General features: G+C 45.8%; 1 protein-coding gene across 3 annotated transcripts in view; it reads left to right on the top strand.

Annotated features, from left to right (window-relative positions):
* LOC126262292 (glycerophosphocholine phosphodiesterase GPCPD1-like) overlaps positions 1–14,310 on the top strand; it is a 271,804-nt gene that overhangs the window by 200,119 nt on the left and 57,375 nt on the right. For all 3 annotated transcript variants that reach the window (XM_049958818.1, XM_049958816.1, XM_049958817.1), the window contains 2 exons: positions 233–393; positions 1,094–1,254. In XM_049958818.1, coding sequence (XP_049814775.1) covers positions 233–393; positions 1,094–1,254 — 322 coding nt within the window. The remainder of the gene's footprint in view (positions 1–232; positions 394–1,093; positions 1,255–14,310) is intronic.

The raw sequence follows: 14,310 nt of genomic DNA, 5'->3' as shown, positions 1-14,310 counted from the left end.
ATTTTTGAAATGGTGTTTGCAGCATCATCTTTGGAGGCCTGTATCCCCCCCCCCCCTTACTTACTCCTGACTTTTAACGTCAACTAAATTCAATAACATCTGGCACTGTGAAGGTAACCTCCCTGCCTGAGGTGATAAATATTATGCCTATGCCAGTATGTGTGTATCATCAATGTATTGGATAACGAACTGTTTGTGCTATAAAATGTGGCGTGTTATAAATTTGTTACAGGTGCACGTGGTCTGGTGTTGTCGATATACCATTGCAAGCAGTTGAATACCGTTATTTTATATGTGTTGTAATTGAGCCAGATGTGGCAATCTCTCACGAGAAAAGACTAATAATTCGACGCTGGGAGACTCATTGGCAACCTCGCATTATTCCAAAGAATGGTAATTTTTTCTTGTTGCGTAAAAGTAAATTCTTATGAAACTTCCTGGCAGATTAAAATTGTGTGCTGGACCGAGACTCGATCTCGGAACCTGTGCCTTTTATGGGCAAGTGCTCTATCGTCTGAGTGAGGCACTGGTGGAAATAAAGCTGTGAGGTCGGGGCATCAGTCGTACTTGGGTAGCTCAGATGGTAGAGCACTTGCCCGCAAAAGGCAAAAGTTCCAAGTTCGAGTTTCAGTCTGGCACACAGTTTTAATCTGCCGGGAAGTTTCATATTAGTGCACACTCCACTGCAGAGTGAATATTTCATTCTGAAAGTAAAGTCTTAGATTCTAATAAATGTTTCGGAGCTTGTGAAATGAGGTTTTGATAGTTTTTTTACTAGTAATATTACTGATATGGTATTGTGCTCTCCTAGGAATGTTTTGATAGTTTGTGGTTTGTGCATTGTATATAATTTAAAGGTAACAGTTTGGGATTGAATTAATACTTCCAACTCTTGTTTGTTTGTTTGTTCAGCTAATGGAATGGTTATCTTACCATACTAGCATCTTTATCTTGTGAATTTTCTCATAGTGTATGTTATTTAACAAGGATAATGGAAAATAGTTCAGAGAAGTGTGTTGGTTTTTCCATTTGTTCTACTTCTGGTACTGTTTTCACTTATGAAACCAGTGAATTTGTTCTGATTTTATTTTAGTGACTTCAAATGTTGAGAGACAAGTGGAGGATGAAACTTTTGGTTTCCATGATGATTATTCAATGGTTGATAGAGGTTGGCTGACAAGCGAAACTGTGATTCAGTTTAAAATCTTCAACAGTGCATTACAGTTCTGCAGAAGGAAATATCTAGATAAAAAGGTACGTTCTTTGCTTACTTTTTGTCAGATGTGAGGTAATATTGAGTTATTATTCCAAGTATGTAGTAGAAGATCAAGCATTAAGAGGTTTGATTATGTAAATTCTTGTTTTTATTTACATGAAATGAATTTGTAAACTGCACCCCATGCCCCTCCTCTCTCTCTCTCTCTCTCTCTCTCTCTCTCTCTCTCTCTCTCACACACACACACACACACACACACACACACACACACACACACACACACACACACACACACACATTTTGCATGGTGTATTGGGATTTGTTATAGTTTCAATAAACATCACTACTGAGGGAGCTTACGCTTATCATTTTATAACTTATGAGATAGAATAGTTACATGGACTATTGCAATTATTTGTCCATGTGATTTTTGTTAAAGGTATCTCCCTGGATGTAACAAAGGTATTTATTTACACTAGTTTATTTAAAAAAAATTAGAAAGTTGATCTTGTGCAACACTCAAGACATTAACTGAAAAGAAGAAAGAATTCACTCTGAAAGCAGATCTGGTATTTATTAATTTTAAGAAATCTTACAATGCAGTTGATAGAGGATAACTTTGAAAAATTCTGGATAAATGTAATATCCATCACATATCCATAGAAACAATTCAGAACATGTACAGCCAAAATGTGATTGCGGTCACATCTGGATGACAGCTGTCGGAATAGTTCACCAAGCAGTTGGACTGGGATGTTGCCTCTGACCACTTCTATTTGACACACAAAATCAGTGGATGAAGACTGAATCCCAACAGCAAAATCAAGATATGCAGACAAACTGACCTAAGCACAATACTGTTTGCAAATGACCAGGTACTTATCAACCTCAGCTATATTTTAGAAAATGACATGTAACACAAAAGCATAAACTTCACAAAAGTCACAGGACAAATAAATAGCACCTTCAGACAATCTCTCATTCAGTGGCACACCATACTAAAGCTGTACAACACCATGGCCAAACCTACCCTCTTTTATGGCAGTGGAGTTTTGACACTCCATAGAAATGACAAATGGAATCCCAAGATGTGGTTAATGAGGAGAACAGTTGGCTTCGCACAATGGGACAAGAAAAGATGTGATGACATCTTTTAGGATCTTGAAGTGAAACCAAGTCTCAGCACTGTGCTGGACTACAGAATACCTTGGAAAAAATATATGCAACAGATGATCAACTAAATCCCTTGAAAACTACCAGCCCAGAGACAGAAGAGTTGTAGGAGGTGGATTGAGGCCATAATGGGCCACTATACCTACTACTGGATAGAAAGGAAAGATGATTTGCTTATTTTTATACAAGTCACTGTAAGCATACTTTCATGCGTTTTATAAAAGTAAACTGTCAAATCCTACATGAAAGTCTTTGTTCACTAGCAAACAAACTGAAAGGAAAATATGTGCTGTACAGCAGCTAATAGGCCTCATGCAACTCACTGTATATACGTCATTTGGTGACCAATTGCTGTGCTATAGAGATAAGTGCTGGCAACTGTACACAAACAATTGGATAAACTTAAACATTTGATACCATGTGTTGGCTTTGAGCTGTAACTTCATTTGGTTAAGATGTGAAATCCGTAAGCATCCCAAGATTAAGTATTATCTATAGTTGTCTCAGTATCTTGAGAAAACTGTGACTGACTTTTACATGAAATGTGAATTATATGTGCAATTTATATTTTAATGAAATTGTAGGTAACTAATTACTATGTTATGTTTTGTAATTGTGTGACGTGTCCTTTCATCTGTTTCTGTGGTGTACTCCTTTTTTTATATTGTATATAACAGGGTTGCCACAGGCTCTGGAAATCAGGGAGTTTCGAACACGTCTATGAAATTTGGAGGGGGGGGGGGGACACTGGAAAGATCTCATTTTTGTTTAAGTAGGTGAAATGGTTTGTTTACTGAGGTGTCATCCATCATCACTGGCTGGGTGCAGCTGAGCTGCTGACAAGAGGCAGGGAGGCGTGAGGAGTGGTTTCTTTGGCTCGGATTCTCCGAGACTGTAGACGCAGTGGCAGGGGACAGCTGCCATGTATGCACGAGTTGTGTCAGAGTGATTTTTGTGTGTGTGTGTGTGTGTGTGTGTGTGTGTGTGTGTGTGTGTGTGTGTGTGTGTGTGTGTGCGGCGGTGGGGGTTCATACCTTAGCAAGTATGCATGATAAGAAGAAGAAAATTGTGCCAGTCACTGGCTGTTAGTACGCTATGTACTCATATATTTCTCAAAAGAAAAATCACACAATACCTGTAAAAAATAGGTGTAACAAATGGATAATAACCAATAATAATGAACATAGTACAACCAACATTTTATTGGCGGTCACCTACAATGTTGGTTTACACAATTCTTCTCTCTGTTATACACTTCTGTCAAGAGGCCAACTTTTTTCTGAAATCAGTGAAGGTACTTTAAATCCATCTTGCCACTTCCAAGGAAATGCGTATTTTTGTCATAAAATGTGATTTGTTATTGAACTAAAATAGCATCCATGGTCTTAATGAAACACACATACCATTTGGATTGCTTTCTTCACTTCATCACAAAAGATGTTGATGTTAGTACTTAATATTTTTATTCACACCAGGAACACCATTTGCTTGCAAGTTTTTTTTAGATATTTCCTCGTTTCCACTATTGTTTATTGTACCACAGCTGCAAAGACAGATTGTCAACTTACATCTTGACTTATCCTTGAGATCTCAACATTTGTCAGGGAAAAATGCTAAAAGTTGTCCAGAAATCAGGGAAATATCAGGAAATTTCACTTTGGGAAACTTGTGGCAACCCTGTAAAATCTGTGGTATACAGTTTCTTTGGTTACTTGTTTTGATTTGTGATCTTGATGTATTATTTTTTACAACATGAATCCAAAATTGAATATTCAGTGTTGTGGAATGAGAGGGGGGATGTGGAATCAGCTGTTAAATTAATGCAAATGCTAGGTTCATTGGAGAGGATTGTAAATGTAACCTGTGACAATAATATGTGATTGACAAAGGTGTTGTGTCAACATTCTTCTGATGGCTACATTTAGAGATGTCTCTGGAATAATTAGTGTCGGTCCATCAGGTGGGGCCATGGTTTGAAAGGTCAAGATTCAGTGTTTATGTAATAGTTATGGTGTTGCACGGTGCACTAATTTATTTATCAGTCCTCTGTTAAAAATGCATTGCACGTAACGGGTGTTTCTTAAAGCACAGTAATTGATTGGTTTCATTCTTAGTGTTTAAATTGATTGGTGAATTGTGTTATTTAATTATTGTTCACCATATTTTTTATGTATTTGAATCTCTGTCTGTCATGGGAAATTTGGTGTTGGTAAGTTTAATTCTTTGTTTTGATGAAGTTGTTTTTGTTATGAAAGTTTTGGCCTCACTATATTGGTATCAATGTTTTCTTTGGAGCTATACAGGTCACCTGATGTTATCGATGCTGTTTCGTTAGTTTTCACGATTCTTAGCTGTGTGTATTTGTGTTGCCTTTTGGCTTTTTGTAGTGTTATCTGTTTTAGTATTTTTTTTATATGTATCAGTCTTACAGGTTGAGCTATATGGGTTAACTGATGTTGTCAGTACCAGTTAGTTTATTTGTCCTAATTGTGCTTTTTTTGCTTTGCTGTAACTTCAGTTTGCTGTGGTTCTGTTGTTGCATTTTGTAGATGTTACTTTTGTTATGTCTGATTTTAGTTTATTTGGCACAGAAACAGCAGGCCTCGAGAGTCTCTGTGGGGTTTATAACTTCCTAACTCCAATAGGAGTGGAGATATAGCAAAAATATGTTTTTTCCAGCCCCTGCTATATAGGCTGTTCCCTCATGACAGCATGATGTGTGGGAACAGTATCGGCCTGCCAAATCAGCCTGCGTTGCAGGGCAGCATACATATTGGGCAAGAAACAGTTTTCACGGCCCTGTTGGGTAGGCTGCCCTGCGTGATAGGTGTGTTGTGTTGCAGTAGTATTGGCCTGCTTTGTCTGGATATATGAGTGATACATCTTGGGTATCTTGTGTGGCATCTTGGGATTTGATATTATGATATTCAGAGATGATGGATGGGTGATATTGATTGCTCTGAATTAGCCAAGCAGTATTGAATTTTAAATTGCTGTTAAGCCACTTGGAAATGTTACAGTGGCCATTAGAGATCGGTGTTCCTTCTGTGCATCATGGTCAAATTTGTTCAGGTATCCAGTGTGTTACCTTATGCGAGGAGGGTTTTTTTAAATTGTGATAAACAATGGGTAATCATGTAGTTTTAATTATCACCTCCAAAATATCAAGCTGCAATGATGAAACTTAGTGATACTGTTAGTCCTTCTTTTTTCTGCATACACATGCTACAGTGCAGCACATTTTTCCCAATAACGGCTGACTTGGTCGAGACTTTTCTTATAAAATCTGAGGTAAGAGGAAGAATTCACTGGGTGCCATGTCAGAATAATATGAGCGGTGAGGCAAAATTTATAACACTTCCTCTTGACAGCCTCCTATAACATCTTGAGGAGATGTTGGTAATATGCTTCACTGATGGTATGCTCCTTAAGAGCCTAATCTGTTAGAACTACACCATGATAGTCCCATAAAACACTCATCATCTTCATCTTGCCCATTTTCCTCCTATATCTTGGAACTGCGGTGATTCCCACAGCACTCATCCATAGTGAATAGTTTGCTGAAGAAGTCATTTGGATTTGCCTGATACCAGTGCAACATTTTCACTGCTGCCTTAGTTTGACAGGCTTTTTACGTATGTGTGTAAGCAGTCACGGAACTCGGCAAGCAACCTACCTCATATTCCCCCCTGCGGGTTCGGGGGTTAGAATAGGCCCGCGGTATTCCTGCCTGTCGTAAGAGGTGACTAAAAGGAGTCTCAACTGTTTCGGCCTTATGTCATGGTCCCCTCTCGGGTTTGACCTCCATCTTTCTAAATTATTCCGAAGAGCGAGCCAATTGGGGAAGGGCGCCTTACATGGTGCACTGTATCCGTCGTGCGTTTATACCTTTAGCCGGCTTTTTCGTCGTTGCACTGGTGTCCCACTCGTTTTCCATCTCTTGGGTGAGGATACGTCCCTGGGTGCGATTCCCACGCTGCAATCTGCAGTGTTTCTTTTAACTGCGACGACGACCTTGGACAGTTTTGCACCTAAGATCCAGCACGGTAGCCAGCCCGTTGTGGTGGGGCCGCCATGTACCCTCTTGGTTGTAGCCCCCTGACAACACAGGGATCGCTCTACTGATGCCTGCGCCGTTAACTCCCCACATATGCCAAGGAGTAGATGCCCATCTCCTTGGGGCATCAGGACTCCCGGCAATGGCCGTCCTGCCAGGTGGCTATTGCTGCGGCTGGGTGGCGCCCGTGGGGAGGGCCCTTGGTCGGAGTAGGTGGCATCGGGGCGGATGACCCGCAATGAAGCGTGGTACATCATCTCTCGCTGGCGGCCAGCCGCCAGCAGTCTCTAAGCGTTCTCGGGCTCAATTTAATGCTGAAAAGTACAATCCGAAAATGTTCCCCTCTCTGGCCACGCCGTGGGAGGAACGTAAATCTCAGGATGGCAGTAGCAGTTATTCGCCCCGATTCTTAGTTTGTACGAGAGCTGATGGGGAGTCTTTTCTCTCCACAAAGCCTCAGTTCTTCGTCGAGCATTTAGAGGACAAGTTTGGGAAGGTGGAGGGTTTGTCAAAAATGCGCTCTGGATCGGTCCTGATACAAACGGCATCCTCTGCCCAGTCACGGCGGTTACTTGCTTGTGGCAAGTTGGGGGATGTTGCTGTTACGATCACACCGCATAAGAGTTTAAATATGGTCCAGGGTGTTATTTTCCATAGGGACCTCCTTTTGCAGTCTGATGACGAGCTGCGCGCCAACTTAGAACGTAGAGGTGTTCATTTCGTCCGGCGCGTTCATCGGGGTCCGAGGGACAATCAGGTTGCTACCGGTGCCTTCATCTTGGCCTTCGAGGGTGATACGTTACCGGAAAAGGTCAAGGTGATGGTCTACCGATGTGACGTCAAGCCCTATATCCCTCCCCCGATGCGGTGCTTCAAGTGCTGGAAGTTCGGCCATATGTCTTCCCGCTGCACTTCCAGCCTCACATGTCGAGATTGCGGACGCCCATCTCATCCCGATACTCCATGTGCCCCGCCTCCCATCTGCGTCAACTGCGGGGAGCACCATTCACCTTGCTCGCCAGACTGCAGAATATTCCAGAAAGAGCGCAAAATCATGGAATATAAGACCCTGGACCGACTGACTTATACTGAGGCCAAAAGGAAATACGACCGATTACATCCAGTGAGAATGACATCTTCCTATGCCGCTGCTACAACACCTGTGCTCGCCCCATCAGTTTCGCGACTTCCGGCCGGATCGCTGAGTGGTACAACTCCTCCTGCCCCCTTGCCAGTGGGGAGCTCTACCCACCGGGTTGCTCCTGCGCCACCTACCTCAGGGGCAACACCATCCCCCCCATCAGGGACGTCCGTCCCTGCTTCTAAGCCGGAGAAGTGTCCAACTTCTTCGGCTTCTCACGCTCGCAAGGGGTCCCTTGGGTCCCTCCCTTCCCAGGTTTCCAGTTTCCACCAGCGGGAAGGCTGACGACCGACAGTGGCGTAAGTGCCCACAATCAGCTGTTCGAAGGGCTTCACGATCCTCCTCAGTCCCGGAGACTGAATCGGTGAAGCCCTCCCAGCCAGTTAAACCCAAGGAGCAGTGTGAGAAACCAAAGAAGAAGAGCTCTAAGCCCAAGGAACTCGCGGTGGCAGCCACCCCACCGCAACCTTCCAGCTCTGCGTCTGAGGACGAGGTGGAGATTCTGGCGTCCGCTGAGGACCTCGATCTCGCCGGTCCCTCAGACGCCATGAATAGCACTAGCGCGGGTGTTCAATCGGAGGCAGCAGATGACCCGGCGGCGTAATCTGCCTTCCCAGTCCCGTCACACCTTTCCCAGCCATGGCCAATACCATCCTCCAGTGGAACTGCAGCAGTTTCTTCCACCATCTAGCTGAGCTCCGCCAACTTATCAGCCTTCACCTTTTCTTCTGCATTGCTCTCCAGGAAACTTGGTTTCCAGCAATGCGAACCCCCGCCCTCCGTGGCTATCGGGGTTATTATAAGAACCGAGCAGCTTATGAAAGGGTGTCTGGTGGCGTCTGCATATATGTCCTTCACACTCTGCACAGCGAGTCTGTCCCTCTCCAGACGCCTTTAGAGGCTGTCGCTGTACGCGTGTGGACGCCACAGGCTGTTACCGTCTGCAGTCTTTACATTCCACCGGATGGTGATGTCTCGCAGCATGTCCTGGCTGCACTGGTCGCCCAATTGCCGCCACCTTTCTTGCTATTGGGCGACTTCAACGCCCATAACCCTCTGTGGGGTGGGTCAGTGGCAACAGGTCGAGGCGCCATCGTTGAGCATTTATCGTCGCAGCTCGATCTCTCGCTGTTAAATGATGGTGCCTTCACACACTTCAGTGTGGCGCATGGCACCTACTCCGCCATTGACCTTTCAATCTGTAGCCATAGCCTCTTACCGTGTGTCCAATGGAGTGTGCATGACAACCGGTGTGGTAGTGACCACTTTCCGCTCTTTTTGTCACTACCACAGCGTCACTCTTCTGGGCGCCCTAGCAGATGGGCTATGAATAAGGCTGACTGGGACTTGTTCTCCTCCACTGCCGCTTTTGAGCCTCTCTCTACTGATGACATTGATGCGGTGGTTCAATCGGTCACCACCGGCATCGTTACTGCCGCCGAATCTGCCATTCCCCATTCCTCTGGGTCCCCTTGGCAGAAGGCTGTGCCTTGGTGGTCGCCTGAGATCGCTGACGCGATTAAAGATCGCCGGCGGGCGCTCCAGCGTCACAAGCGACATCCCTCCATAGACCACCTTATCACCTTCAAACGGCTGCGTGCGCGGGCCCACCTCCTTATCCGCCAAGGCAAGAAGGAGTTCTGGGAGCGGTATGTGTCCACCATTGGCCTCCATGTCACTCCATCGCAGGTCTGGGCCAAGATTCGACGCGTCTACGGCTATCGGCCACCGGTCAGCGTCCCTGCGCTTTCACTGAATGGAGCAGTTTGTACTGACTCTGACGTCATTGCAAATCGCTTAGCAGAGCATTTTGCTATGAGTTCCGCTTCTGCGAATTACCCCCAGGCCTTCCGCTCCATTAAAGAGCGGATGGAACGTCGGAGCCTTTCGTTTCGCACCAACCACCCAGAATTTTACAATGCTCCATTTAGTGAGTGGGAATTTCGCAGTGCCCTAGCTGCTTGCCCTGATACCGCTCCTGGGCCAGATGGCATCCACTGTCAGATGCTGGAACACCTTTCAGTGGACTGCCAGCGGCACCTTCTCGATCTTTACAACCGTCTTTGGGTCGAGGGGGAGTTTCTGTCGCAATGGCGGGAAGGCATTGTCATCCCCGTTTTGAAACCTGGAAAGAACCCTCTGGAGGTGGACAGCTACCGTCCCATTAGCCTCACCAACGTTCTTTGCAAGTTGCTTGAACGGATGGTGAGCCGGCGCTTGAATTGGGTACTGGAGTCTCGGGGCCTTCTGGCTCCGTCTCAGGGTGGGTTCCGTAAAGGCCGCTCCGCCACCGACAATCTGATGAGCCTGGAGTCGGCCATCCATACTGCCTTTGCCCGCCGTCAGCACCTGGTCGCTGTCTTTTTCGACATGCGGAAGGGGTACGATACGACATGGCGTCATCATATCCTTTCTACGCTTCATGGATGGGGTCTTCGGGGTCCTCTGCCGATTTTTATCCGCAATTTTCTGTCGTGTCGTACCTTCCGCGTGCAAGTCGCGGCCTCGTATAGTTCCTCCCACGTCCAGGAGAACGGTGTGCCACAGGGTTCTTTTTTAAGTGTCTGTCTGTTTTTACTAGCCATTAACGGGCTTGCTGCAGCCGTGGGAAATTCTGTCTCCGCTTCCCTGTATGTTGACGACTTCTGCCTTTACTACAGCTCTACTGGCATTGCAGCTGTTGAACGTCAGCTACAGGGCGCTATCCGTAAGGCGCAGTCTTGGGCTGTAGCGCATGGGTTTCAGTTTTCGGCAGCCAAGACCTGCGTTATGCATTTCTGCCGGCAGCGTACTGTCCACCCTGAGCCGCAGCTTTCTCTTAACGGCGAACTTCTTTCGGTGGTGGAATCACACAGGTTTTTGGGGGTGGTTTTCGATGCCCGGTTGACTTGGCTGCCTCATATCCGGCAGCTCAAACAGGCGTGTTGGCGGCATCTCAATGCACTGCGATGTTTGAGCCACACCCGCTGGGGCGCCGACCGCTCTACCCTGTTACGGCTCTACCAGGCGTTAATCCAGTCCCGTCTGGATTATGGGTGCCTGGCATATGGCTCAGCATCCCCGTCTGCGTTGCGGGTGCTGGACCCAATTCTCCACAGCGGGATACGCCTTGCCACTGGTGCTTTCCGCACCAGCCCTGTGGACAGCTTACTAGTGGAGGCAGGTGTCCCTCCACTGCGGTTCCGACGCCAACAATTACTGGCTGCTTATGCTGCCCATGTTTTTAGCTTGCCCGGGCATCCAAATTACCGTGTGCTGTTCCCGCAGTCGGTCGTCCATCTGCCAGAGCGTCGGCCCCGGTCGCGTTGTCCGATCGCTGTGCGCATTAAGGAGCTTCTCTCCGGGCTTGGATTTTTCCCTGTTCCACCTCCTTTCCGGGCCACTTTGCATACACCCCCATGGTGTGTTCCTCGCCCTTACCTTCGGCTCGACTTGGCACAGGGCCCGAAGGACTCAGTCCCTCCAGAGGCCTTCCGCCGCCGCTTTTCTTCCATCCTGGCCACGTATCAGGGCTCTGGAATTGTTTACACTGACGGTTCGATGGTTGCTGGTCGTGCCGGTTATGCGCTCACTCTAGGGGACCAGTCCGAACAACGTTCCTTGGCGGCTGGCTGCAGCGTTCACACTGCTGAGCTCGTCGCCATCTTTCAAGCACTAGAGTATATCCGCTCCTGCGCAGGTGAGTCCTTCGTTATCTGTAGCGACTCCCTGAGCAGTTTACGAGCTCTCGACCAGTGTTTCCCTCGTTCCCGTCTAGTGATGGCTATCCAGGAGTCCCTGTCTACTCTTGACCGTTGCGGCCGCTCTGTGGTCTTTGTTTGGACCCCAGGCCATGTTGGGATCCCCGGGAATGAGAATGTTGACCGCCTGGCGAAAGAGGCCACCAGTCAACCACCTCTGGAGATTGGCCTCCCGGCGACTGATTTGCGGGCACTATTACGCCGCAAAATTTTCGCTTTATGGGACGCTGAATGGCGCAACCTGCCCGTACCGAACAAACTCCGTTGTATCAAGGCATCGACGACTGTGTGGCGATCGTCCATTCGGGTCTCCCGCCAGGAGTCTGTTGTCCTCTGCCGGCTGCGCATTGGGCACACTCGGCTGACACACGGCCACTTATTGCGCCGTGAGGACCCACCTCTGTGTCGCTGTGGCTCCGTTTTATCTGTGATGCACATTTTATTGGAGTGTCCGCTTTTAGCTGTGCTCAGGCAGACGTTCGCACTGCCTGACACGCTCCCTGCCCTTTTACTAGATGACTCTGCCATGGTGGACTTAGTTTTGCGTTTTATTCGGGCAGGGGGTTTTTGTAGTTTAATCTGAGTGTTTGTTTTTTAGCGTTGATTCTGGCTTTTAGCCTCTGATTTTAAACTTGAGTTTTTAATGTGTTCTTGGTGGTTGGCTTTTCCTCTTTTTTTCTCTATGGTCGGCCAACCACTGGCACACTCTGTGTGTTTTACTTTGTTTTGTCTGATCTCTGTCGGAGTCTTTCTCGTCCTGTGTCGTCTGACGTCTTTCCTGCTGCTTGTTTTTTATTCTCTTTGGGCGGTTTTAATTTTTTTGGAGAAAGGGACCGATGACCATCGCAGTCTGGTCCCTTTAATCCCACAAACCAACCAACCAACCTACCTCATATTAAAAAGGTTGTGCAAGATGTTGAAACCTGATCTGCAACTGGTTTTGACTTTTTCCACTATCATCTTAATTCTGATATCAATCTAGCACACTGCACTTGCATTTCTTAGGACAATGGTTCAAATCCACATCTGACCTTCCTGATTTAGGTTTCCCCTGGTTTCTCTAAATTGCTCCAGGCAAGTGCCAGGATGGTTCCTTTGAAAGGGTATGGTCAATTTCCTTTCCTGACCTTTAAACAGTTGGAGCTTGTGCTGTGTGTATAATGACCTTGTTGTTGATGCGACGTTAAGCCATAATCTTTGTACCTGCCACTTGTCATACAGTTTCTGTTTCTTCACAGAGAGATGTTACGCCGCTTTGTTCATCATTTGTGCTTGTTTGAGCACACTGGATGCACCTGTGCCATCTGACCGCTGTGTCAAGTGATGATGCCATACACTTCCACCACTTGAGTGTGGATTATTGCTGCAGTGTTCCACTTCAAATGTAGGAAACAAATTACCACATGAGACGCCACTTCATCAACTGTGTGTGTGGTTTTGTTTTGGCACTTGCAACAATGTGGGATTACAGTGTGTACCTGGACTGCAAACTAGCAAACTATGAATTACGTAACTTCAGTTTTTTGGGATGATAATTAAAACTTTCTGACTGCCAGTAGGCAATATGCATAAATAAATTGTTTTTATATTTTCGTACAGTTTTTGTTCATTTGATGCAGTAGTATGTGAAATGGAAACATGGCCTTCTTATCTCAAACTGACATTCTTGATCAGAAAATAATACAACCCAATGCTTATCTTATGGCAGCTTTGATGTTTACTGATTAATTCTAGCCACAAAGTGTGTATTGTAATAAAACATTGCTGACCTCAATCCATACATTGGGTTCAGAGGAAGAAGCCACGAAGTGTAGACTACATGATGAGGAGGATGAAACTGCACAACATCCAATTTTCCAATGTAAAGTTCTGGAGGGCAAAAGACACAGAATATTCAGGTCAGTAGAGCCTGAAGAAATCTTGTCTGATAAGGAAATATTTTGTAGAGGGTCTTCTGCTGGTCGTAAGGCTACTGGTTGGTTTTACTAGAATCACGGGGGGTGAAACAGCACAGTAAACTCGGTTTCGGTGTGGGCAACAGTGGGCGAAGACCACTGTTGTTATTGTCTCCTTGCATCAATAAAATGAAATCTGAGAAAGAGCCTACAAGATTGCAACAATAATGTGGTTGTTTTTTCATACATTCAGCATAATTATCAGAAGCCTAAGTTTGGAAGCTAAAGAAATTCTCATCTTAAGACAGGACTGTGTGAATGTAAAAGAAAATGAAATTTACTCATAAACTCAATTCAGATAGTAGTTTTCTGCTTGACTGATGTATGTTCAAAAAGTCCATTGAGAAATTTGTGGTAGGTACTGGCTTGTGGATTTTACCCTATTATGGGAAGATAGTAACATGTAGTAATGACACAATTACCTATAACATGCACTTCATTCCATAATCAGTATGGGACAAATACACACAAAGCACACTGATAATAGTTCCTTTGATATTCCACACCAGGTTGCTGTCACTAGTCAGAGTGTCATTAGTCTCTCTGGCAGTCGCTGTCACTGTCAACAGAGCCTCTCCCCAAGTATGGAGCACTGGAGGAAGGGGTAGCTCAAGAGAATCGCTGTTCCGATCATCTTCATTCCCACACGTGTGACCAGCCGTGCTATGGCTGGTGCAAAGGAGGGTGCAGTTGGACCATTTCTCATTGAACACAGAGAAAGGATACAAGGATTTCAATTGTATTCTGTTGCTTATAGATGATATTTGTTAAAGTGAGGTGGAGGTCAGCTGTAATGAAAATAATCAACTATGACTGTCAACGGTGTGCAGCTAGAGTGTGGGCATGGCAAAGCAGTGGTGGTGGTGATGTCAGATCCACAAGATTGGTTGCAGGTCATCTTGATGTACAGGGGGTCCCAATGGCAAGGAAGCCTTCAGGTGAGAGTCATGATGTGATTGCAGCTGTGTCCATGTCTCTTGGGTTTTTGTAACTACAAAAGAAAAATCGGATGACAAATCTGTTCCCAA

The sequence above is a fragment of the Schistocerca nitens genome, chromosome 6 (genome assembly GCF_023898315.1).
Source record: "Schistocerca nitens isolate TAMUIC-IGC-003100 chromosome 6, iqSchNite1.1, whole genome shotgun sequence".
NCBI classification, from domain to species: domain Eukaryota; kingdom Metazoa; phylum Arthropoda; class Insecta; order Orthoptera; family Acrididae; genus Schistocerca; species Schistocerca nitens.
Note: the sequence above shows the minus strand (reverse complement) of the source record. Positions and strands in the feature narration are given on the sequence as shown.